At 52.8% G+C, this 24219-nt stretch overlaps 1 protein-coding gene across 1 annotated transcript; it reads left to right on the plus strand.

Moving 5' to 3' along the window:
• The first annotated feature begins 2630 nt into the window (after positions 1-2630).
• On the plus strand, positions 2631-21755 carry CAMKK1 (calcium/calmodulin dependent protein kinase kinase 1). The gene is made up of 15 exons (XM_004376126.2): positions 2631-3005; positions 3887-3934; positions 4393-4446; positions 4871-4922; positions 5192-5325; positions 5791-5827; positions 6653-6674; positions 7909-7997; positions 10710-10909; positions 13893-13946; positions 14652-14725; positions 16583-16670; positions 16898-17026; positions 19162-19265; positions 21683-21755. The coding sequence occupies exons 1-15, from the start codon at positions 2646-2648 to the stop codon at positions 21753-21755; spliced, it is 1518 nt and encodes a 505-aa protein (XP_004376183.1). The 5' UTR covers positions 2631-2645.
• Positions 21756-24219: the final 2464 nt, after the last annotated feature.

Here is a 24219-nt window from a genome sequence, read left to right on the forward strand (position 1 = left end):
GCTGTGATAACAACCTCAGGGAAATCATATGCAAATATCATGGGCCTGGGTAGCCTGTGACCTCTGCCTGTGGTGGTTCCCTGTCCCTGCAGTCCTTCCCAGTCCCTCAGCCCCAGCCTGGTGAGACCTGAGGCCAAAGGCAGGAACTTCAGACACTAATGTTCATTCCCTGACTTGGGGTGGGGCCCAAGGCTTGCTGGGGACCCTTTTTAAGCCCGCTTTCTATCAGTCTAATGCGATCACTATGTCAGCCATTCATTGATCAGGCTCCTGTTGTGTGCCAGAGGGCAGTCGTGGTTCAGCGGTAGAATTCTCACCTTCCATGCAGGAGACCCAGATTTGATTCCTGGCCAAGGCGCCTGATGCACAGCGACCACCCCTCTGTCCGTGGAGGCTTGCGTGTTGCTATGATGCTGAACAGGTTTCTGTGGAGCTTCTAGACTAAGACAGACTAGGAGGAAAGGCCTGGCAATCTATTTTCTAAAATCAGCCAAGGAAAACCCTATGGATCACAGTGGTCCGATCTAAAACTGATCATGGGGATGGCAATCATAGGGCTGGTGTAGGACTGGGCAGCGTTTCATTTCACTGGGCATGGGGTTGCCATGAGTTGGGGGCCAACTCAACGGCAGCTAACAACTATGTGCCGGCCACTGCTGAAGAGGCAGACAACATCCCTAATCTCATGGAGTTTACGTTCCCCTGGAAGAAACAGACCAGCCGCACCTGGGTCCTGAGGAGTGATGAGGAGGGCCAGAAGGATGGGTCACCTATGGGAGGAGAGGGATGGGAGGGCCAGGCTTGGAGGGCTTCTCTGAGCCTTGGCTTCCTCCTTCCTGTAGGCCGTCTGGTCCCCAAAGCCTCCCTTATGCTTCAGCCCTACTCACACCCCCTCTCACCTCCTCTAGATGCCTCCCAGATGCTCCAGTCTCACTCCAGGGAGGTCTCCTTAATGCTCCAGACTCATTTGCCCCCTCCCCACCTCCTCCTGGGTGGCCTCCCTGATGCTCCAGCTCTCACTCCTCTAGGTCCAGCCTCCATGTCTTTTCCCATTGTCAGTGTGCATCCCTTCCCCCTTCCTTTCTGCATGTCAAGATCAGCTCTACTACCTCCCGGTTTCCACTCATTCAACAGTGTGCCAGGCACAGAGGGTGTGCACCACGCCCTTACCGACAGTCCATCTCCAAGCCTTGCTGTGGCCCTAGGGGAATCTGGGGAGGTAATGTATCCACAGCACGGATGAGGAGACTGAGGCTCGGAGTCAAGAAGGAGCTTACCTGGGGTCCCCTAGTAGGTTGGCAGGCAGAGCGGTGAGCCCTGCCTCCTAACATCTGTCAAAGTGGGGTGATAGGGGAGTGAGGGGTGGAGCAGAGGCATGAGACCTGCGTTCTCAAAGTCGCTGCGTGAGGACAGAGGAAGCTATCAGCAGACAGGAAGGGCTGAGGGTCAGGATCTGCACTGGCTTCCTTTTTTCTGAGAAGATTCGGAGTCTAGCCCAGGACTGGGGAGGGGCATTGGGCTGGAGGGGCCAGTGCTTGGCCTAGGGCGGAGGTGGAGCCTTAGTCTGAGTGTCAGGGTTCATCCTGGGGCCAGGATTTAGTCCAGGGTCATGGTTGACGGTGAGGTCTGAGGTCAGTCCTTGGTCTGGGGCCTGGTTTGGGGCTCAGACTGCATAGGGCCAGGGTGGGTGTGGGGCCAGGACAGAGGAAGCCTCCCAGCCTGAGCATGTGTGGCAAACATTTTGGCCACTCGAATGAGCTCAAAGGAAAAACCAGGAGAAATAAAGAATGACCTCTTAGTGCAGTGAAGTCTCTCTGGACAGCCACCAAAGCAGCAGCCCCCTCCCCTAGTGGACCCTGTTCTGGACTGGAGGCCCTGCTGGGGCAAGGAAGGGAGTGATGGGAGACTTGCCCTGTCACCCTGGAGAGGTTTCCCTGGAGGAGGGAGAGTGAGTGAGAGAGGCTGGAGCATCAAGGGTCCTCCCTGGAGGATGTGAGAGGGAGTGAGAGGGGCTGGAACATCAAGGAGACCCTCCTAGAGGAGGTGAGAGAGGCTGAAGCAGTGAGAGGGGTGAGTGGGGCTGGAACATCAGGGAGGCCACGCAGTGCCCTTGCCCAGCTCAGCTTTCATGGGCAGCATTGGTATGCTCTCCTGTCAAAGCGTGGGGATGGTGAGTCACTGCATTGAGTGTAGGGCAAGGGCCTGGGCTGACCTTTGACTTTGTCCATTCCAGTGGTGCTGGGCCTCCAGTGTTCTGCCTGTGTCTGTCTGTCGTGACTGGGGAGTATCAGATTCTCCTAGCTTCCCTGTCATGCCAGCAAGGCGGAGGAAGTGACTGTACCAGTTTTACAGGTGGGAACACTGAGGTCCAGAGGGCTGGCATGCAGCAGAGCCAGAAGAGCTGCTGGAATGCCTTCAGTTAGTAGGGGACAGACCTGAGGTTGGTTGCTGGCAACCCAGGCAGAGGGAACAGCCAGGGCAAAGGCATGGAGGTGGACCCCACAGGGTGTGGCTACAGGGGAGAAAGACCTGGACTCTGACCTCCTAGCCTCGTGGCCAGTGTGGCATCCAGGAGCAAAGCCTCCTCTGCCTTCTTTTCTCAGGTTCCCTACCAGGCTGTGCAGAGGACCATCTTGCCTGAGGCAATGGAGGGGGGCCCAGCCATCTGCTGTCAGGACCCTCAGGCAGAGCTGGTGGAGCGGGTGGCAGCCATCGACATGGCCCACTTGGAGGAGGTGGAGGGTGGCCCTGAGCCTGCCAGGAACTGTGTGGACCCTCCACCACGGGCCAGGGCTGCCTCCGTGATCCCCGGGGCAGCTCTTAGACCCCCTCCAGCCCGGCCCAGCCTCTCAGCTCGGAAGTTCTCCCTGCAGGAGCGGCCAGCGGGGAGCTGCCTTGAGGCCCGGGCTGGGCCTTATGCCACGGGGCCCTCCAGCCACATCTCCGCACGGGCCTGGCGGAGGCCCACCATCGAGTCCCACCACGTGGCCATCTCGGATGCAGAGGTTGGTGGGGCAGAGCTAGGGGTTGCGCACGAGCCCCTTAGCTGGCCTCAATGAAGTCCTGTTTCTGCTCCCATTCCTGCTACACAGCTGTCTAGCCTTAGCCTTGGTTTGCACACCCCTGGGCCTGGGGAGCTTTCTACCTGGTAGTATGGCATCTTTCCACCCAGGGCAGCTCCACTGAACCAATGGCTGCCTCCTATAACTCCCACCATTCACACCCTTACCCAGGCCTAGGAAACAGGCCCGTCTCATGTCCCCATAAAGTTCTCTTAGAGATTTTAAGATAAATGATGTGTCCCCCTGCCACCAGGCTGAGTCCCTCACCTTTAATCCTGCCCCCTAGATCTGCCTGACTCAGAAGCTGCCCTCATGCCAGCATGCTTCCAGCTTCTGGGCTCCTTCTGGCCCTGTCCTTGCCACCTAGGTTTGCAAGTGCACCCAGGTACCCAGGAATCTCCAGATTTCAGAGGCTGAGCTTTTAATGCCAGAACCAAGGTTCTGGCTTCTGTCCCCAGGGCTCTCCTCATCTTTCTTGTCCGTGCAATCCAGACCTCCCCATTCAGCTGCTTCTGGAAATACTGAGGTTCTTTACAGATTGGGGTCTCGCAGACCTGTGCCCAATAGGAATCAGTGCATTTCTCTCACCACTTCCCCAGGGGACAAAGCATGGCCATGCTCACTGTTCATATTTTCAAACATGATCCAAGGCTGCTTGTCACTTATAGTGGCATTGGCCCCACCAAGTTTCCCCATCCAAAGTTGAAAGGTTGGTAAGGTCTGGGAATGAGGGGCCAGGATTGCGCCCAGAACACGTTCCTGAGGTTGGGGCAATGCCACTTCTGGATCAAGCTGTACCTGATGCTCCCCTCTTTTTCTCCCAGGACTGTGTGCAGCTGAACCAGTACAAGCTGCAGAGTGAGATTGGCAAGGTAGGCCTGGGGCAGGCCAGGGCAGTGGGGCTTCTCTTGGAGCTTCGTCGAGGCAGCCTGTCCGGGTCCTCTGCTTTGCAGTATCCCTTCTCTCTGGGTGGGAATGTGAGGTAGGGCCAGGAAGGCCTCAGCCCGGATGTGTGGACAATTTTGTCTGTAGGAGGTACCCATGGGGGATAGTGGGAAATAACTCCTGATTCCTGACGCCCCAGAGCTCTTGATGGGAGACAGGAAGGGTGGGGAACGCATGGAACTGCGTTGAGCCAGACAGGGACAGTTGCCAGTGCACAGAAGCCCCCTCCTCATCTGCCTGAAATTTATGCCCTTGAGCCAGCTGGCGGCAGGGAGAGAGGTGGGATGGGGGGAGGAGGGGCCGGAGCTGTTCAGGCTCCCGATTTTCTGAGCTAGTCTCGGGAGGTTGACCTGTCCCGGCGGGGCTGATCAGCATCTATCTGCAGGGTGCCTACGGCGTGGTGAGGCTGGCCTACAACGAGAGTGAAGACAGACACTATGTGAGTCTTGGCATGGGAGGGAGGTGTCGCCCTGGCCGGGCCCTGGAAGCTGGGGACTGAGGGTGGGGCAAAACTGTGCTGGGAAAACAGTGGGCGGGGCTTCCTCTGACGGGAGTGAGCTCTCTGTCCCTAGGGGTGTGCAAAGGTAGTGAGCTCTCAGTCCCTGGGGGTATGTTAGCAGAGGCTGGACTCCTCTGAGGGGAAAGCTCCAGAAAGGCTTCTTGGGGAGCTAGGGGTAAGGCCTAGACTCGATATGTCCATCTCTAAATCCAGTTTAATGCCACCTGGGCCATTTTCCAGAGTTTCCTTCAGTGCCAATGGCAGACACCCAGCACATCTTTCTGGATCTCAGTCTGCATGTAGCCAGCCTGGTCTCAACCCTGGTGGCTGCACACAAGTGACATTTCTGTCCCTCCCTTCTCAGGCAATGAAAGTTCTGTCCAAAAAGAAGTTACTGAAGCAGTATGGCTTCCCACGTATGTGTCTACCTGATCTATCTGCCTGGTCCTGTCCTTGGGAGCTCCTAGCCTGGGGGCGGAGGAAGAGGAAGCCTAGGTCCTGGCTAGTTTTTGTTAGGACTGGGGATCGAGGGGGACAGTATGAGCAAAGGCCTGGAAGGGGGAATGTGCTTGGTGGGTTGGGGACAAGACCACTCTCTTGCAAGATTCTTGCTCGAGGCTGGTTGCATTCCATGGTGAGGCCCAGCCTCCTGGATCAAGGGCTTGACTCCCCGTCCTGGTCACAGGTCGCCCTCCCCCGAGAGGGTCCCAGGCTGCCCTGGGAGGACCGGCCAAGCAGCTGCTGCCCCTGGAGCGAGTGTACCAGGAGATTGCCATTCTGAAGAAGCTGGACCACGTGAATGTGGTCAAACTGATCGAGGTAGGAGGTGGTGCTGAGCAGTGGGAACCAGTGCCCGTGTCCTGTGGGAGCAGATGTGGGGGTGGGGGTGCTCAGCATAGACAGGGATCCTGCTGAGGCAGCACATGTAGCTGAGGCCCCCAAGGGCAGGGCCAGACTAGGGGGTGGGGGCTGCAGGGAGGCTCCAGGGGTCAGTTCAGGCTGGCCAGGAATATTCTCAAGCTCTTTCTGAGGATAAGGGGCTGCCCCAGATGCAGGAAGTAAGCTCCCCATCATGGCTGGAGTAGAGAAGGGCTAGATGCTGCATAGTGGGCTGAGGCTGGGGACAGTCTGTGATTTCTGAAGTCCCATCTGCCTGGCGCCAGTGCAGTTCCTGCTCATTGTCCAGGGTGCTGCAGGAGCATCCTAGGGGTTCCAGAGCTGGCAAAGACACCCCACCCCATGCCTCCACAAGCCCCACCCCCATGTCTGCTCCTCTCTGACCAGGTCCTGGATGACCCAGCTGAGGACAATCTCTATTTGGGTGAGTGGCCCAGCACATTGCCAGAGCAGCTCACCTGGGGCTGGTCTGAGGGCTCCCCGGACACACATGACCGTCAGGTGGGTGGGGTGAACACACTGACCTTCTCGGGGTCAAGGAACCCTTTAGCAAGAACTCCTAGGGGGCAGATGTAAAACACACGTGCTGCTACAGCCCTGCATTCTCTTGCCCAACCCTACCTGAACCAGGATCAGATAATCCAGTTAGTTCCACAGATATTCTCAAGCCCCACTCCCTGCCAGGTTGGCTATGTGATGTGGGTTCCCAGACTGTCTAATAGCTCAGTGCCTCAGTTTTTTCACCTGTAAAATGGGGTTAATAATGGTATCTACCTCATGGGGTTAATGTGAGGGGTACATGAGTTATATGTAAAGCATATTCATTTTTATTATTATTAATGTTATTATTAAGTTTGGTCCCTAGTTCAGGGCTGGGCTCAGGAGGCCTCAGGAAATGGGGCAGAAAGAGCCCTGGTTTAGGAATTAAAGGCCAAGTCTTTAGTCTCCACTCCATCTCCTACCTGCCTGCCTGCTAAGACGTTTAGGAAAATTTCTGTCCCTGCTCTGAGCCTCAGTTTCCCCTCCTGTAAAAGTGGCCCATGCTGCTGGTCCTCACCTGTCACCTGAGGATCAGAAGAGGCGGGTCCATTGACTTTCTCTGATGTCCTGGGACCCCTGTCCTATCTCACCCTCATGTATGCCTCCTGCCTGCCTCCCCTCCTACCCTCCAGAACTGGGAAGGACCTTGGCATCAGCTGCTTTGCCAGCCTGGCCGCACCTTACCTACTTTTCTTTTCTTTTCTTTCAGTGTTTGACCTTCTGAGAAAGGGGTGAGTTCCCCATCCCAATCAGGCAGGTCAGGTCTGAGTCCAGGCCTTCCTTTCTCTTTCTGGGTCCCTAGTTCTAGGGTCGCTACTCTAGGAGGAAACAGAGACCCAGGCCCTGCCCTTGGGGAGCTCTGGCCTGGGTGGAAATGAGAGACCAAAGAATGATTCTTTGAAGGCTGGAGTCAGTGAGGCTGGATAGTCAGGAGGGCCTCTGGAAGAGGAAGTGTGTTTTGAGCTAGCCCTTGAAGAACCTGAAAGAAGATCTGGATGAGGCGAAGGGGAAGAAATAGTGTTTCTTAAGCAAAAGTGTGGAGAGGGGACTCAAAACACTTACCTGTATTCAGATCACAAAGGGTTCTTTCATCTTTACAACAAGCTCGGGAGTTGTTGGGTGGGTGGGGTACCAGTTGTGCCCATTTATGAGTGGGGAAGCTGAAGATCAGAGAGGGTAAGTCACTTGCCCAAGGTCACACAGCGAGTCACTGCTGGAACCTAGGGCTCTAACTCCCATCTGGCCTTCTCAGGGCATTTGCAAGCAGCTGACATGGAGTAGTGGGCACAGGGCTGGGTGGACCAGGTGGCCTAATTGCCGAGGCCTTGAATGCAGGCTGAAGCTTGTCTCCCTGCCTGTGGGGCTTCCTAAAGACCAATATTTTTTTTGAGAGGGGAGGGAAGAGTGCTGTCCCTTTAAGACTTAGGGGCTTTCAAACTTTTTTGACGTCCATTCATAATAAGAAATGTAATTTTTACATTGCCTCCCATATCTATAACTGAAACCAGTTTTACAAACCAGTATATATCCTTATTACATGTGATACATTCTTATGTATTCTATTTTGTTACCAAAATAAAAAGCAGTTGCCACCCATAAATTGATTTCACAATCTTCAGTTGGAACTGGATCCATAGTTTGATGCTCTAAATGGCATTTTCTGAACTGTTTTATCACAGATAATTAAGTACTTAGAAGGAATACCAAGCCAATCAGAAATTAAGATAAAGCTAATTTGAAATTATGATGAAAAGAGATGTTTGTGCCATTTGTGTTTTTAAATATTCATTTTATGGCAGAAGCAGCTAAAATCTTGGGTTCTAGGGGCCTGTTCGAGCATAGAGGGCTCCCGGGAGGTCCCTCGGGGTCTGAATGGGCCAGCCCCTGTTGTTCCCTTCACCTGCTGCCCACCTTTACTCATCCTGATTCCTGCCGAATACCCCTCCTCTGATTCCCTCCCCATAGGCCAGTCATGGAAGTGCCCTGCGACAACCCCTTCCCCGAGGAGCAAGCTCGCCTCTACCTACGGGACATCATCTTGGGCATCGAGTACTGTGAGTGAAGGGCTACCCCTGGGCTGAGTGGAAGCGCGGCGGGAACTCAAGGAGGGGGCGGAGCCCAGACGGAGCAGGCGCTGAGCCATTTCTGTTGGTCTGCGCTGACTGCCAATCAACTTCAGTAGGGGGCGGGGCAGTGAACCATGGGCGGGGCCAAAAGCCTCCTGAAAGGAAGGGGGATGGCAGCTGACTCCATCCGGAATGCGCCAGGTTCTTCGTGGTGCGTGGTCTTCACCGCCACGCGGTGTTGTCTCCATCTCTCACCTCTGCTTTCTGAGTTCTTAGCAAGTTTAGCCTCTTCATGGGGCCTCAAGAGATGCAGAAAGGAAGGGATTTAGTTCCAGCTGCTCAGGGAAGGGTCTGTCCTGTGAGAGGACCTAAGGTGATGGGAGCTCAGGAGGGAGGATATTAGCGTAGCCACCATCTCTGGAATTCATTAATTTATCCACTGATTGAACACCATTTATTGAGTACCTACTACGTGCTGAACGGTCCCTGGGTGGCACAAACGGTTTGCACTTGGCTACTAACTGAAAGGTTGGTGGTTCAAACTCACCCAGCAGTGCTGCAGAAGAAAAACCTGGTGATCTGCTTCTGTAAAGATTATAGCCAAGAAAACCCTATGGATCAGTTCTTCTGTGTAACGCATAAGTTGGAATTAACTTGATGGCAATGGGTTTTTGGTTTTACTAAATGCTGGGCTGGGGGCACAGAGATGACACAGACCCAGGCCTGACCTCAGGGATCTCACAGTGTAATAGGAGGGCCAGTAGGAGGGGCAGGCAGATATTACAGTGTGGTGCCTTCCAAGCCTGGGAAGGTGTAGGGGCTGCTAGAGCACCAAGAAGTCAGTCAACCCCACCTGGGGGCTAGGGGAAGCTTCCCCAAGAAAGCCACTTTTGACCAGGGTGCTGAAGGATGAGTAGGAGTTAGTTGGGCAGTTTAGGGAGGGTGGGTGGGAGAGAGTATGCCAGGGAGAGAGAACTGCTTGGCAGAGGCACAGAGGGGAGGAGGGCATGTACTGTCTGAGGACAGGGAGAAGTTCAGTCTGGTTGGAGCATCCAGTGGGTGGACGGTGGAAGACAGTGAAGGATGAAGCTGGGAACGCCATCCAGGCCACACTGTGCAGGCTGGGAATGTCTCCACAGAGAACTTTGGACATCATCCTGTCAGCAGTGTGAGCCCCTCAGGGCTTTGAGCAGTGGAGGGATATGATGGGATTTGTACCTTAGAAAGCTCTGTCTGGCAGCTGTGTGGTGGCTGGCTTGGAGAGGGGAGGGGTGGCCAGCTGGCCAGGGAGGAGGCTGTTTTTACAGCCCAAGGGACAGATGGTGAGGCCTGGATTAGGGTAGTGGCAGTGGGAGGAGATGTGAAGGAGGCAGCCCGGCCAGTACTGGGTGACTGACAGGTCAAGAAGAGAGGCCGGTCCCTAGACACCTGGGGGCCTGGCCTGGGTTGGGGAAAGATGTGCTGCCCAGAATCTTAGCTTGGTTTGTCATGAGCATACTCTCTCCCTGGGGGAACAAGGTGGGGGCTTCAGCTGAGGTTTGACCTCCAGTAACAGGAACCAGGACTGTCTTTATCTCACTTGAGCTTCACCAGTGTCCTCAGATCAATACTCTCATTGTACATACGGGGAAACTGAGGCACAGAGAGGTGAGGGCTTTGCAGAAAGTCCTTAGGCAAGGGCCTAATGGTGTGGAAAGGAGGTGTTTGAACATGCCTCTTGGACAACAAAGAGGATAAAGAGCCTGAAGTTCAGGGGGGAGGCCAGTGTTTGAGATAATTTGAAACCACTCTCCATGGTCAAACACCCAGTCCCCTGAGCCTCTGGTGGGTGAGTGTGGAATGCCCTGTGTAGCCTGGTGCATAATAGGCAGTGAATAAAGTGTCACTGGTTTTGCTGTTGTTGTTATATGACACTGTCACTCCCTCTACCCCCAGTCTTGCTCCCCTCTCCTTCTTTGTCCTCCTCTCCCCTCTGTCTTCCTTCTTCCCACAAGTGGATGACCATAGGGTGGGGTCAGTGCCTTTATCTCAGCCTGAGCCCCCCATCCCTTCCCAGCAGTGCTGGAACCCAGGAAGTGGTCCAAGCTCCCAGGCTGCTAGAGAAGGCCAACCCTCACCACAGGCCAGCTCACCCCAGCAGTCCCCAGGCTAGGTGCCCTCCTTCTCTGAAACCCCATTAGCCCAGAGTCCTTAGGGCTGAGGCAGTGCCTCTATATGATACCCTAGTCCCCACATTCCAGCCCTCAGTCCCAGGAGCATGACATCACTGACCAGCCTAGGGTGGATGGTGGAACTAGAGAAAGTTTTTGATGGGTTTTGGGCCTATCAGTTGGAGTGGGGGGGCCTCTCCACTGGCTATGAGGGACAGAGATGGCCTGTGGAGAGGCCCCCCCTACCCCAATCTCCTCTGACTTCCCCTCTCAGCTATTTGTGTCTTCATTACCATGGAGAAAGCATTGGACTTGGAGTCCAAAGACTCCACAGATACCAGACCTGATTCTCCTTCTAACAGCCAGGACTCAGTGTCTTCATCTGCATAGTGGAGCAGGTGACCCTGAAGTCCTCTGCTGAGGTCCTCATGAGACAAGTGTGTGCATGGGCTGGGGGTGTCCCAGCTCTTTCTCAGAGTTTGAGGCAGGCTTCCCGCCGAGTGAGGGCGGTGATCTCCCAGACCCGTGCTGAAGTCACCTCTCTCTGCAGTACACTGCCAGAAGATCATCCACAGGGACATCAAGCCATCCAACTTGCTCCTGGGGGACGACGGGCATGTGAAGATCGCCGACTTTGGTGTCAGCAACCAGTTTGAGGGGAACGACGCTCAGCTGTCCAGCACGGCCGGCACCCCAGCATTCATGGCCCCTGAGGCCATTTCTGATTCTGGCCAGAGCTTCAGTGGAAAGGTGGCTCCCAGGGCCTGGGCTGGGTTGGGGCTCAGGTGGAAGGGCTGAGCAGCAGGGACTCAGCTTCCAGGCCAAGGGTGCCAGGGTCCTTGTGGCCTGAGAATGAACACCGTCTCTTCCTCCACCTTCTTCTCCCTGAGTTTGGCCTCCTCTAATTTTCCAGCGAAATGGCCCCAAATCTACCCTGCAGATATTTATTGCCAGCTGCTCTGGGCTGAGTTCTAGGCTGGGCTACAGAACAGATGGTCGAAATAACTCTGCTCCCTGCCCCTCTGGAGAAAAGGGAAGGTGAGCTCAAGTTTAGGGGAAAGTTAGAGGCTCCCTCAGACTTGTTGGACACAGCAGAGTTTGAACTGGGCCTTGAAGAATGGGAGGATTTGAGCAGGAGGTGGAGCCCAGAGAATGTCCAAGAGAATGGAGGGGCACAGGGAGGGGAGCATGGTGGGGTTTGGCAGAGTTTAGAGGGCTGGGAAACTTGGGCTTTCCCTTAAGTGACATAGGCAGTAAGCAGCAGTTTCTGAGCCAGGGGCTGTTGCAGTTAGCTGTTCCCTTGAGCATGTGCCCGTTTTCACCCGTGGAGTGCTGACTGCCCCCAGTATTGCCACCTGCCATGCCAAAGAGATGATGGTTGAGAGTTTTTTGTTTTAACTTTATATTTGGATATAACTTCAAATTTACAGAAAAGCTGCAAGAATAGTACAAAGAACTCCCTTATATATTTTACCAATTATTGGCATTTTGTCCCACTTATTTTTTCCTTGTCTCTCTATATTTATGTTGTTGTTGTTAGGTGCCGTCGACTCAGTTCCAACTCATAGCAACCCTGTGTACAACAGAACAAAACACTGCCCGGTCCTGCGCCATCCTCACAATCATTGTTATGCTTGAGCCCATTGTTGCCACCACTGTGTTAATCCATCTCGTTCAGGGTCTTCCTCTTTTTCATTGACCCTCTACCTGGAAACCCTGGTGGCATAGTGGTTAACAGTTCGGCTGGTAACCAAAAGGTTGGCGGCAGTTTGAATCCACCAGGCACTCCTTGAAAACCCCATGGGGCAGTTCTACTCTGTCTGGTAGGATCACTTTGAGTCAGAATCGACTTGACGGCAATGGGTTTGGTTTTATCCTTTTGTCTACTTTACCAAGCATGACGTCCTTCTCCAGGAACTGGTCCCTCCTGATAACATGTCCAAAGTATATAAGACAAAGTCTCACCCTCCTCACTTCTAAGGAGCATTCTGGCTGTACTTCTTCCCAGACAGATTTGTTCATTCTACTGGCAGTCCATGGTATAGTCAATATTCTTCACCAACACCATAATTCAAATGCATCAATTCTTCTTCAGTCTTCCTTATTCATTGTCCAGCTTTCACATGCATATGAGGCAACTGAAAATACCATGGCTTGGGTGAGGCACACCTTAGTCCTCAAAGTGACATCTTTGCTTTTTAACACTTTAAAGAGGTCTTTTGTGGCAGATTTTCCCAATTCAATATGTCATTTGATTTCTTGACTGCTGCTTCCACGGGTGTTGATTGTACATCCAAGTAAAATGAAATCCTTGATAACTTCAGTCTTCTCTCTGTTTATCATGATGTTGCTTATTGGTCCAGTTTTGAGGACTTTTGTTTTCTGTATGTTGAGATGTAATCCACACTGAAGGCTGTGATCTTCATCAGTAAGTGCTTCCAGTTCTCTTCACTTTCAGCAAGCAAGGTTGTGTCATCTGCATAATACAGGTTGTTAATGAGTCTTCCTCCAATCCTATATGATCTTCTTCATATAGTCCGGCTTCTCCAATTATTTGCTCATACAGATTGGATAAGTATGGTGAAAGGATACAACCCTGACACACAGCTTTCCTAATTTTAAACCACTCAATATCCCTTTGTTTTGTTTGAACAACTGCCTCTTGGTCTATGTACAGGTTTCCTATATTTACATATGTGCATAATACGTTTTTCTGAACAATTCAAGAGTTAATGTGGAGACACTATGCCCCTTTATCACTAAATACTTAAGAACAAGGACATTCTGTTACATGACTTCAGTCCAGTGATAAGTCAGGAAATCTAACAGTGATAAAAAGTGACCATCTAATCTACAGACCTTCACATTTCGTCAATTGTCTCAGTAATGTCCTTTATAGCTTTTTTTCTTTCGTGGTTCAGGATCCGATCCAGGGTCACCCCTCGCATTCATTTGCCATGCATGTCTCTTTGGTGTCCTTGAATCTGGAGGAGTTCCTGGCGTTTTTTTTGTCTTTCTTGACCCTGACTTTTTTTTTAAGAGAACAGCCCTGTTATTTTATAGAATGTTGTTAGTTTGTATTCGTCTGATGCTCCCCGGTGGGATTCAGATTATGCATCTTTGACAGGAATAGGAAGGTTAGGAATTGAGAATTATTCACATAAGAGGGAGAGTGGACACCAGGAGGAGAGGTGGGGGCCTACAGGGGGAAAATGTAGAAAGAACACAAATTAGAACTCAGGGTGTGGGGGAACCCAGCCTCTGCTTGGGAGCTCTGAGGAATCACAGAGATGGCCCAGGCACGGGTCTCAGGAAGAAGGTAGATAGTGGTTTCTCCAGTGTGTTACTAGGAGAAGGGATGGCCTCCTGAAGCCAGAGCTGGGTTATTGAGTATAAGTTCAATGTATACTGTTGTTTCTGGGGTACATCTGTGAAACGGGGGCAACAAATATGACCCCGTAGATGGAGGTTATACACCTACTGAGTTGGAACCATACCTGATTTGGGCCTGTCTGAAGGAGACTCAGAACCTCAGAACCCCTGTTCTGGTCATAACTGTGTCCCCAGAACTTAGCACAGGGCCTGCATGGAGCAGGTGCCTGTGAGTGTTTGTTGCATGAATGTGTGATGGAGGAAAGGGGTCCCTGCATGCCTCTCCCACAGCCCGCTGGAGCAGGTGGGCAGGGGTACTGGTGCTCTCCTAGGGGACTGATATAAACATTTTTCCTTCTAGGCCTTGGATGTGTGGGCCACTGGGGTCACGCTATACTGCTTTGTCTATGGGAAGGTGAGTGCTGGGTGGGTAACAGAGCTGGGGCAGGCCCAGACCCCTGGCTGGGCCCAGGTGAGCCCGACAGGGTGAGGGAGGCACACCCTTCTGTGTGGCCTTAAGTGTGGGCTTCTGAAAGGGTCCACCTGGCTCAGAGAGTACCAAGTGAGAAGAGGCTTTTTCTGTTTTTCTCTTGTCCCCTTGGGGGAGGGGATTCATAGGCCAGGAGGAGTCCCGAAACAGCAACCATCCCAAGGGAAAGTATAGAGTTGTCACCACAACTCCAGCCAGGGTGCTGCCTCTCCTTCTGTCCCTTGATGCCATTCATTCATTCACACATTCATTCATTCAATAAATTGTCCTTGACCCCCACTCTAGGTCAGGCTGAGTCCTGGGGACAACTGAAAATGACTTAGCCGAGATCTCTGTCTGCACGTGCTCCACTATGTGACTGTGTGGGTGTCGAGGAGCAGGAGGGGCTCTCAGTGAGCACGCTCCCAAGCTCCAGGCCCTAGGAACAGAGGCCTTGCTGGCAGCTGTAAGGCCGATGGGTATACCAGCAGCATTTGCTGAGTGCCTACTATGTGCCAGGCTCTGAAGTTAGACACAGTCCCTCCCACTCTAATGGGGAGCCCAGAGCTGTCCCCACCAACGGATGGGAGCCGGTCCCCAGAGCAGGTTGAGGCCCTTGACCTGCATCCTTTGTTGCCTCTTTACCTGCAGTGCCCGTTCATCGATGATTACATTCTGGCCCTGCACAGGAAGATCAAGAATGAGGTCGTGTTGTTTCCCGAGGAGTGAGTTGTCCACCAAGGGGAATCCCGCCCACCCTGGGGAGGGCCCCACCCAGCCTGCAGATCTGGGGGTGGGGGTGCTGTTCTCTGGGAGGGTGCCTGAGCAGATGGAAGAGGGACTCTTAAAGTCAAGGGTCTCCGAGATATCTGGGTCGGATCTCATTGTACAGACGGAACTGGGGCCAGAGTTAGGCAGAGATGACCCCAGGCCACACATTCCCTCCTAACTACAGGCCTCCATGGGGTCAGTGGCACCAATCCCATGCAACTCCTGGACTCAAGAGGTACCTCCACCTTCCCCATGTTGGGGGGAGGGTCCAAGATGCCATTGTGCTTTCCCATTTCACAAATGAAAAAGTAGAGGCTCCTGAGTTATCAGTGGGGCTGGATTTGAAGCCACTTCCTCTCCCTATCTCCTCCCCCCTCATTGTGACTGAAGTCTCTAAGCCCAGAGGGGCTATCTGGGAGGCCTTCCTGCTCACCCATGGTGCTTCTGACCAGGGTTTTGCCTACTGCGGCAGCCAGTCTGAGCCCCCCGGCTCCTCCCTTCTGCCATTTGCTTGAGTGCATGGGGCAGGTCAGAAACCAACCAGGGTGTTGTCCTCCATGACTTTTGCTCCCTCACTCCCACTGTCTGTCCAGTCCCCAAGTCTTTCTGAGTCCACCTCTTACAGATGTCTTGGCTCCACTGCTGCCTACCCACCCTGCCTAGTTCAGACCTCAGCCTTTCTCTCCAGACCTGTCTGGCCACCTCCTCTCTGCTCTCCTTGCTGCTGGCCTCCCTCCAGTGCAGCCAGCACAACTAGGCCAAGGTGACCCTGATAAAGCACAACAAATCTGACCATATCTCCTGCTTAAGGTTTTTCCAAGGCTTCCCAGAGCCCACAGGACAAAGGCTGCGCTCTGGCCCTGGCACTCAGGGTCCTCTATGTTTTGGCCCCTGCTGATCTGACACCACATTGCTCCCTTCCCATAAGTCCTAGCCAACTGGGGTCTGTCCATTTCCTACTTATCCTGTAGTTTCCTGCCTGTTCTCCTGCTGTACCTCCTGTTAGGGATATCTTTCCCCCACCATCTAGGACAACAGAGGACCAAGGTCACCTGTCACAAGAGTGGGTGCCTTCTTCCCAGGCTTGGAGGGGTGGATTGCCAAGAACATTGGTAGCAAAGAAGCCTGGAGTTCGGGCAGAGATAATCCAGGCTGGACGTGGAGCTGAGTCCTGCTCCCCGTTCCCCTGAGTCTCTTGTCCCTGAATGTCTAGAAAGAAAGGAGGAAGGAAAAGAATGGAGAGAGGGAGAGAGGGAAGGACTCTTCTAGAATCCTGAAGACACCAGAGAAGATCCACTCTTCTGGGTGGTAATATACCAACCAGCTAACCTCTCTGGGCCTCAGTTTCCTCCTCTGTCAAATGAGAGAGAATCTTTCCTGGCCACCTTCCAAATAGAGGAAAAGATGAGACAGTGAATGAGAGGGAACGCCCCTAGTATCCTGTAAAGCAACTCTTCTCAGTCATCTCCACCATCTGCCACCCCGGGGGTGGGGGAGGGGTGCATCCAGCACACATGCAACTCGGTTTGTGTTTGTGACCTCTGCCCCCTGAGGGAGACGACTTTACTTCCTACTCAATAAAGTAGGATATCTATAGACTTTTTCTGAAACTCTCTCCTGCCGTGGTGGCCTTGGAGTGTCCCACCTGCTCTCTGGAACCCAGTCTTCCATTCTGAGAAATGGGCGTTTGATGTATATCTGCCCCAGTGTATGCTAATCACGGGACATCGGTCTGCAGGTGGGGATGGGGAGGTGAGAAGGGAGGGGTCCTCATCACCTTTCTTGTCCTCGTTTCCTTCCTTCCTCTTTAGACCAAAGGTCAGCGATGAGCTCAAGGACCTAATCCTGAAGATGCTAGACAAGAATCCCAAAACAAGGATTGGGGTGTCAGACATCAAGGTTGGGAAACCAGAGGTCTTGGCTGGGCTGGGCTGGGCCAGTGAATGGGAAACAGGACTCAGTCTCCCCTTCTGGAGAGGCCTACATCAGGACATACGGGTATTGGGTTTGGGTTTGTAGGCTTTGGATCCCCTGAAGGATAATTGCTGGTGGGATGCCCAGGGTCTCTTGCTGATTGGGTGTCTGTCTATGGCCCTGACCCCTCCCTCCCCTCCTCGCCTCCATAGTTGCACCCCTGGGTGACCAAGAATGGGGAGGAGCCACTTCCCTCGGAGGAAGAGCACTGCAGCGTGGTAGAGGTGACTGAGGAGGAGGTGAAGAACTCCATCAAGCTCATCCCCAGCTGGACCACAGTGGTAAGACAGTGAGGGTGCAGGCTCTCTTGTCCCGGTGGGAGATTTGGGGCCTGAGGAGGAGGTGTGCATTACCTGAGGCTTGCTCTGTGCTAGGCCCTGTGTGGGGACAGAGGGCTGTCTAGGCCAGCAGCTGCAGTGCTGGGCCAGGGAAGCCGTTGCTCTGTGGGAGGCCCGTGGGGAAGGAGGTCATGCTTTTCAGCCTCGTGGTGGGGAGACTGGGTGATTTAACAGATATACTGCCCTTGCTGAGTGTCAGCATTCACCATGACTAGAAGCACTTCCTTCCTTCCTCCGTCCCTCCCTTTCTCTCTGTCTTCCTTCCTGAAGTGTATTGAACTTCTGCTATTTGCCAGACACTGTACTAGGTGCCGAGGACTTGACAGTGAGAAGATCCTGCAGCATGAGTTCTGGAAGGGCCTGAAAAAGCTTTTGCATTGGAGAAGTAGCCCCAGAGCCTCCTGCATGTCGGTTAGACACCACCTGTATGCTCTTTCCATCCTCCACTTTCACTTTTCCCGTCTTCCATGTTAACAGTTGAACGTCAGTAGTGTAGTCCTTGATGGCCAGGTTGGGGTTTTCAACTATCAGTAGGACAGAGCCTCATGGTCACTCTGTTTGCAGTGGGACGCAGCCTGCCCTGCACTATCACAGCAAGTCAGGGTAGGCACAAGGCCAGAATAGAGTGCTGGGGCTGAGTGTGCCACCCCTCCCTGCTGGGTCCAGGCCCAGCTAGGACCAGCTGGCTAAATTCCTGTCCCATTTACTTGCTTGACTATAGGAGGGACCCTGGAATCTGTCAGCCTCCCTAGGGTCCCCCCTGCCAGCACTCTGGACTTAGCCACCATTGTCTTTCCCCTGGGCCACTTGTCTCTCAAGTTTCCTCCTGCTTCCATCCTAGCCCCCACTACACTTAATGGTCAGGTCAGCAGCCAGGGTGATTGTAGCAACATGTCCCTTCTCAGCTCTGACCCTGATCACCCAGGCTCCCGTCTCACTCAGAGGAAAAGCCCCAGCCAGACCGTGTCTGGCAAGACTCTACACAGCCTGTCATCCCATTTCCCCACTGACCTCATCTCCTACTCTCCTCCCTTCATTTGCTCGGCTCCAACCATGTGGCTCCAACCATGTGGAAGTTACTGCCACAAAGATGTTGAACTTCTTTTCCCTCTGCCGGGATGCTCCTTTGCCATGGCTTCCTCCCTCCCTCAGGCCTTTACTCCAGAGTTACCTTCTCAGTGAGCCTTCCCTGGCCCCTTAGCTGACATTTGAACCTTCCCTTTGTCATTCCTTGTCTCCCTTCCTTGTTTTATTTTTATCTTCTTAGCCTTACCACTAACTTACATTTTCCTGATTTGTTTTATTTATTGCCTGTCCCCCCAATTAGAGTATAAGCCCCACAAAGGCAAGAACTTTTGCCTCACATGTTCACCAAGGTAGCCCCAGTGCCTAGAATAGTGTCTGGCAGATGGTAGGCACTTAATAGTTGTTGACTTAATGACTGAATGAGTGAGTGAATGAATGAAAGAACAGGTGAATGCACCCATGATGTTGTGCATGTATGTGTGAGTTTGTGTGTATATGGGCAGGGGTATGGAATTGTTGGGAAAGGAGGGACAGAATCAGAGAGCCACAGAGTGCAATGTAGGATTGTGCTGGGCAACCTGTACATCTGGTCACCCTAGCTCACTGCCTCCGGCATTGCTGCCTCTGAGCATTTCTTCCTGGGCTGCTGCTACGGCAGCTTCCTCTTCTTCCTTGCCCAGCCTCTTCTCGCTCGTCCTTCCCACTGTCACTAGGATGTACTTTCAGCCATGTCCATCCCCGGTGCCCTCAGGATAAATACCCTATTTTTAGTCAGCATTCCAGACCCTTCATGGTTTGGTTCTGGCCACCCGGCTCCCCGTGCACAGTTGTACTGGGCTCCTTGCCATCCCTGAAGTCACCCTGAACCATCATCCCTCTGTGCTCTTTCTCCTGCTTGGAATGCTCTTCCTTCCTTTCTCTGCCGATTGAAATGGGACACTCAGCAGGGCCTGCCAGCAGCCCTCTCAGGGAGTGAGAGCAGAGGCCAGAAGCTGCTCTGTGTGTTTGGGCGGCTGTGGGCCTTGTTCCTCATGCCGACGTGTCTTCCCCAGATCCTGGTTAAGTCCATGCTGAGAAAGCGTTCCTTTGGGAACCCGTTTGAGCCCCAGGTGCGGAGGGAAGAGCGGTCCATGTCTGCTCCAGGAAACTTACTGACGTAAGTACTGGCAGGACAAGGCCTGCAGGACACTCCCAGGGATGGGGGGTGGCCTGTGGTGCATCCCCTCAATCTCACTGTCATTGCTGTGCAGGCTGAGCCCAGAGCCTGGGGACTCGGCCAAGTGTCAGAGTAGGGCACTATTTGTACCTTTGTCTTCAAGGCTAGTCGGGGCTAGAAGGGACCTTCTTGGCCCAACTCTTACTCCAGTCCCCTGCCCAGCATCCCTGACTCACACACTTCCAGGGATGAGGAGTTCACTCAGCCCCTCCGTGGGACAGGAAGGTCCCTTCTTTGGGAAGCCTGATGGTGTCATACGCCTCCACTGGGCCCCAGCCCAGCCCTGTGGGGGCTCCAATCTACTGCTCCCTCAGCTGGTGGCAGCCTGGGAGAAGTTTGCAGACAGGCCTCATGTCTGCTCCTTGTAGAAGACTGGTTCATCTGTGGAGGGAGGGGTACTTCTGCTGCTCTTCCCAGCCCTGGGGGAGTGTTAGCTGCTTTCCTGAGTGGTCCATGCTGCCTCCAGTCATTGCTGAGGCCTCAGGCCCAGTCAGCACTTCGTCAACACTTGTCTGGTGGGCAAGCGTGGACAGACCTGTTGACTGGGTCAGGGCACAGGAATCCTCAATTGTTGAGTATCTGCTGTGAACCAGGCCCGCGGGTCCACCACCTCCTAGGAGACATCAGGAGAGCATTTCCCAAACCTCTGCAAGCCTTGTCCTCAGGTTTCCCACCTTCTTCCACTAAAATAAAAGTCAGTTTGGGATGCAAACAAGGCCCGCTGGAGTTTGTACACAACAGCAGAGAGAAAACCATGAGGGGTACTGGATCACAGTGTGGTCCTGGGATATATCACCTTCCTCTGGCCTGTGAGGGGAGCTGCACAGAGGAGGGCTGGCTGGAGTTGTGACTCCCAGCCTGCTTTGCAGTGGAGGTGTACTTCCCCAGAGAGGTGAGCGCCGGACACTGCCCAGGTACCTTGACCTCTCAGGAAAGGAGTTTCACTTGTGCCAGTTCAGGGGCCCAGGGTTGGGACCCAACACCTCTGAAGAGCTCATCTTAGTGGCCACTCTGGTGTCTGCTCCCTGCCAGAGGCTACTTGTGCTAAGGGTTGTCCACACACTAACCTCTCTCCCTCCTCACAGCGAACTTCCTGACCAATGAGGGGTGGGGATTGCCTAGGAGAAACCTTGATGATACCTGAACTGTGGTTTCCCCGTCTCTTCAGTGAGGTGACTAGGGGCCAGGGTCCCTGAGCTCATTTAGATCTGCGGGTCTCTAATGCTGGAATTGGGCTTAGTGTAGGAGGATCATATATAATTTAGCATCCAAATGGGGCTACTTTTTTTTTCTTATTGTGGTAAATATATAGGTAACAAAACATTTGCCATTTCTACAATCTTAATATGTACAAGTGACATTAATTATTCACATGTACAATTCAGTGACAGTAATTAACCATTGCCAGATTTTCCCATCACCCTTAACAGAAGTTCAGTGTCATGGGGAAGCTATTAATAATTATGCCAGGACAACAGGTATAAACCAAGATTATGCTCAGCAACCTGGACATCTGGTCACCCTAGCTCAGTGCCTGTGACTAAGGGCCCCCTAGTGGTGTGATAAGCCAGTCACAGGTTATAGATACATGCAGGCCAATTTCCTTGTCTGGACTGTGAGAAGATTGGGGTTAATACTCCTTAGCTATAAAATCCTATAATTATCTGTCCCCAGTTTAATTTTGAAAAGCAGGCTTTACCTCATTGTGGAGTTCCAACATTCGTCCTTGATAGACTCTGCTTTTTATACTTGGGAATAATTGCTGAAGCTCTACAGTAGAGTTAAATGGGATTGGTCCTTTTTAAAAGATCTCAAAGCCCATTCATTAGTTATTTTCAAAAGAGAGGTCAATAGAGAAAAAATCAGAAATGGATCCATTGAGTATGTGACAGAATACCAAGATTGGTAGACACTGCCCTGTGAACAAAGCAAACAAAACACAAAATAAAAGCCCCTCAACCCAAGACCACTGGGGGTCAGGTGGGGGCTGATCTAAGCCAACATAGGCGGCCTGTGACCAGCTGATACTCCCAAGAGGCAGAACATCAGTTGGGTCAGCTCAGATGGGGCTCCAAAGGCCAGATTAGAAGTTTAGGCTTCATCTTGTGGGCAGTGGGGAGCCATGGAAAGGCTATGGGATGAGACGGGGGGCAGGGAGACCAGCAAGGAGGGACTGCCATGATGCAGGGGGCAAGACTGAGGCCCGAGCTTGGGGAAGTGGGTGAGGGTGGGTTTGAGAGCGTGTGGGATCCAGATGCTGTGTGAGTGTGTGGGAAAGAAATCAAGCAAGCAGGTATATCACCCTGAGTGCACATTCTGACCCCTGAGGTGCCTCTGCCCTGGTGTCCCCTGAACAGGAAAGAAGGGTGTGGCGAAGGGGGGAAGAGCCTGGAGCTCCCTGGCGTCCAAGAAGATGAGGCTGCATCCTGAGCCCCTGCATGCGCCCAGGGCCGTCCGACAGCACGCTCATCCTGCGCCTCCAAAGGCCCACCGCCCTCATGCCGACAGCCGCCCCTGCAGGCAGGGGGCTAGGGTCTGTGCCCCTCTCCCAGCCCCCGCCCCGTCATGCTGCATGACCTCCACGTGCGCGTCTAGGGACAGGATTGGAATGTGTGTCATCTGTGGTTTTGAGGGCAGGGCATGGTCAGGCAGGGCTCCCACAAGGCCTTTCTCCTCATCCTGGCTCTCCTTGTGGGGAAGCTTGGTGCCTATAGTACCTCAGAAACCACATCTGGCTGGTTGGCAAGGCCCAGGGGCAGGAGGCTAGAAACCAAGATGGTGCATGGAGGCCTGGCTTACCCCAACTGCAGAGACCTCCCGCTAGGGGCCAGGTGGGCCTCATTTAGCTGTCACACACACAGAGAGGTGTCACTCGCTCCCTCAGAGTGGCAGTGCCAGAGCTCTTTGTCTATTCGAAATGCTGGTATGGAGGATCTGACCCTCAAAGGCTATTCCTGGGCCTCACTGGGAAGGGGGCCAGTATTGGAGAATTTAGATTCCTTTTTTATTATCTTTTCCTTTGTTTTAACCTGAGGACCAAGCCTTGCTTGGGAACATCTAATGAGCTTTCCTACAGCTTTGGGTGGTTCCCAGCACACCCCACCCATGTTTGGCAGCCAAGTGGATTGAACTGACCTTCCTGGACTGTGTTGCACACTTGGCACCATCCAGAGAATGGGCTGAACGACATTAAACTCTGAGCTGAGGCCTAAGCCAAGAGCACACCACCTTCCCTGCCCTCCTCTGTCCCTCCCTTCATGGCTCCCCAGAGTCATGGCTGCAGAAGAGACACTAGGCGCTGACATTCGCTGAGGGCCATGGACTCACAGGACCTGAAATAACTGGAATCCAGTCTCCGATCCTACACTGGCCTACCCAACTGGCCCTGGAAGCTGCCCTCACATTCCTACGATGAAGGACAAACTGCTCAGGTTGGAGGTGGCACTGGAAATGGGAGCCTAGAGGGGTGTGCACACTGGCAGGTAGCCACAGAGAGGTGGACCTCCCCACCAATGCCTCACTCCCAGGGATGGTCACCATTCAGCCTGCTCAAAGCTGTAGCGCTCAAGCATGTATGTAGACACAGCCGTTCTAGAGCTGACTTTGTCTTCTCTCTGGGATCATTGCCTGCCTGGCTGGCTTGGTGTTTACTGACCAAATGCTCAGAGAGGTTGACTCCTAAAGGGAAATGGAGCAGGACTCAGATACCTCCCCTGATACATGGGCCATACAAGGGATTTCAGCCATCTGTACCCGCATGGGTTTCGTGTTTGGAGATGGGAGGGGAGGCTGAGCAGGAGGAGTGCCCCAGGCCAGACCCCTCAGTGCCGCGTCCTGCCGCATCTCTGTGCCTGTGGGTGTACATCGCGCCTCCACGCGCACACACACACGTGCGTGCCCATCTGCTGCACACAGCACACTCGCATGTCTTGCACTGGTACATGCATCTGTAATATAGTTTCTATGTCTACTTAAGGCTATGAGCAGAATGTGGCCCGTTGTCAACAGGTCCATATTTCTCCCCGCTCCTCTGCATGATGGCAAAGGCAGCGTAACCCAGGGCTTAAAAATAATTCGGTACTGTTTTTAATAACACTTTTGTAAAGTTAAAGGGAGGCCAATTTAAAGCCAATCACAGGTCAGCAAGTTTTTTTTTGAGCATCTTGGTGCTGGGGCCTGGAAGTTTCAGGGGGCTCCGTGGACTGGACCCGCCCTTGGAGAGCTCAGAGGTGGATGTGGTGAAACAGTGAGAGTTCATGCCCTAGTCAGAGCCCAGAGGCGCTGCTCTCCCCATCACTGGGGTTTTGGTTGGCATTGTTGTGAGTGTAGCACAAGTGAACAAACTCCGTAAGAGTGTTTTAAAAATTAACTTCCCAGGAAGTGAGTTAAAAACAATAAAAGCCCTTTCTTGAGTTAAAAAACAAAACCCTTTTCTTTGTGCGTCCATTTTTTGCATCAGGATGTACAGGCAGTCCCTGGATTATGAATGAATTCCTTTCCTAAGTCTGTCTTTAAGGTGAATTTGTACCTAAGTCGGACCACTTAGGTAGAGTTCATATCTAACATCAGTTAATCAAATGTTTGTCATAGTATATAGTGTATTTTCTATGCATAAAAAACATTAAAGAAACACTTCCAGATACATTAAAACATCTTTAACATAATAACAGAGTAACAGTAACAATATTGTTTTGATGCATGTCACAAAGTAGTGCCCTTTTGTTAGTACAAACCATTGTATGTACCTTGAATTTTTAATATAATAAGCTTTATAGGGGTTCGTAACTGTGGGGTCGTGTGTAAGTCAGACGTTTCTAATCCGGGGACTGCCTTATATTCTTTCTCACCAGCTGGCTTTGCTTGCTTTTCTGGGAGGGTCTGTGGTCATGAAGTC

The sequence above is a fragment of the Trichechus manatus genome, unplaced genomic scaffold, assembly GCF_000243295.1.
Source record: "Trichechus manatus latirostris isolate Lorelei unplaced genomic scaffold, TriManLat1.0 scaffold00040, whole genome shotgun sequence".
In the NCBI taxonomy this organism is placed as follows: domain Eukaryota; kingdom Metazoa; phylum Chordata; class Mammalia; order Sirenia; family Trichechidae; genus Trichechus; species Trichechus manatus.

Bases quoted from the DNA above. Each gene is read 5' to 3' on its own strand.
- CAMKK1 (XM_004376126.2), top strand. From the start codon at position 2,646: ATGGAGGGGGGCCCAGCCATCTGCTGTCAGGACCCTCAGGCAGAGCTG. The intron at 3,935-4,392 runs GTAGGCCTGGGG...ATCTATCTGCAG, and splicing joins TGCAGAGTGAGATTGGCAAG to GGTGCCTACGGCGTGGTGAG. The intron at 13,947-14,651 runs GTGAGTGCTGGG...CTTTACCTGCAG, and splicing joins ACTGCTTTGTCTATGGGAAG to TGCCCGTTCATCGATGATTA.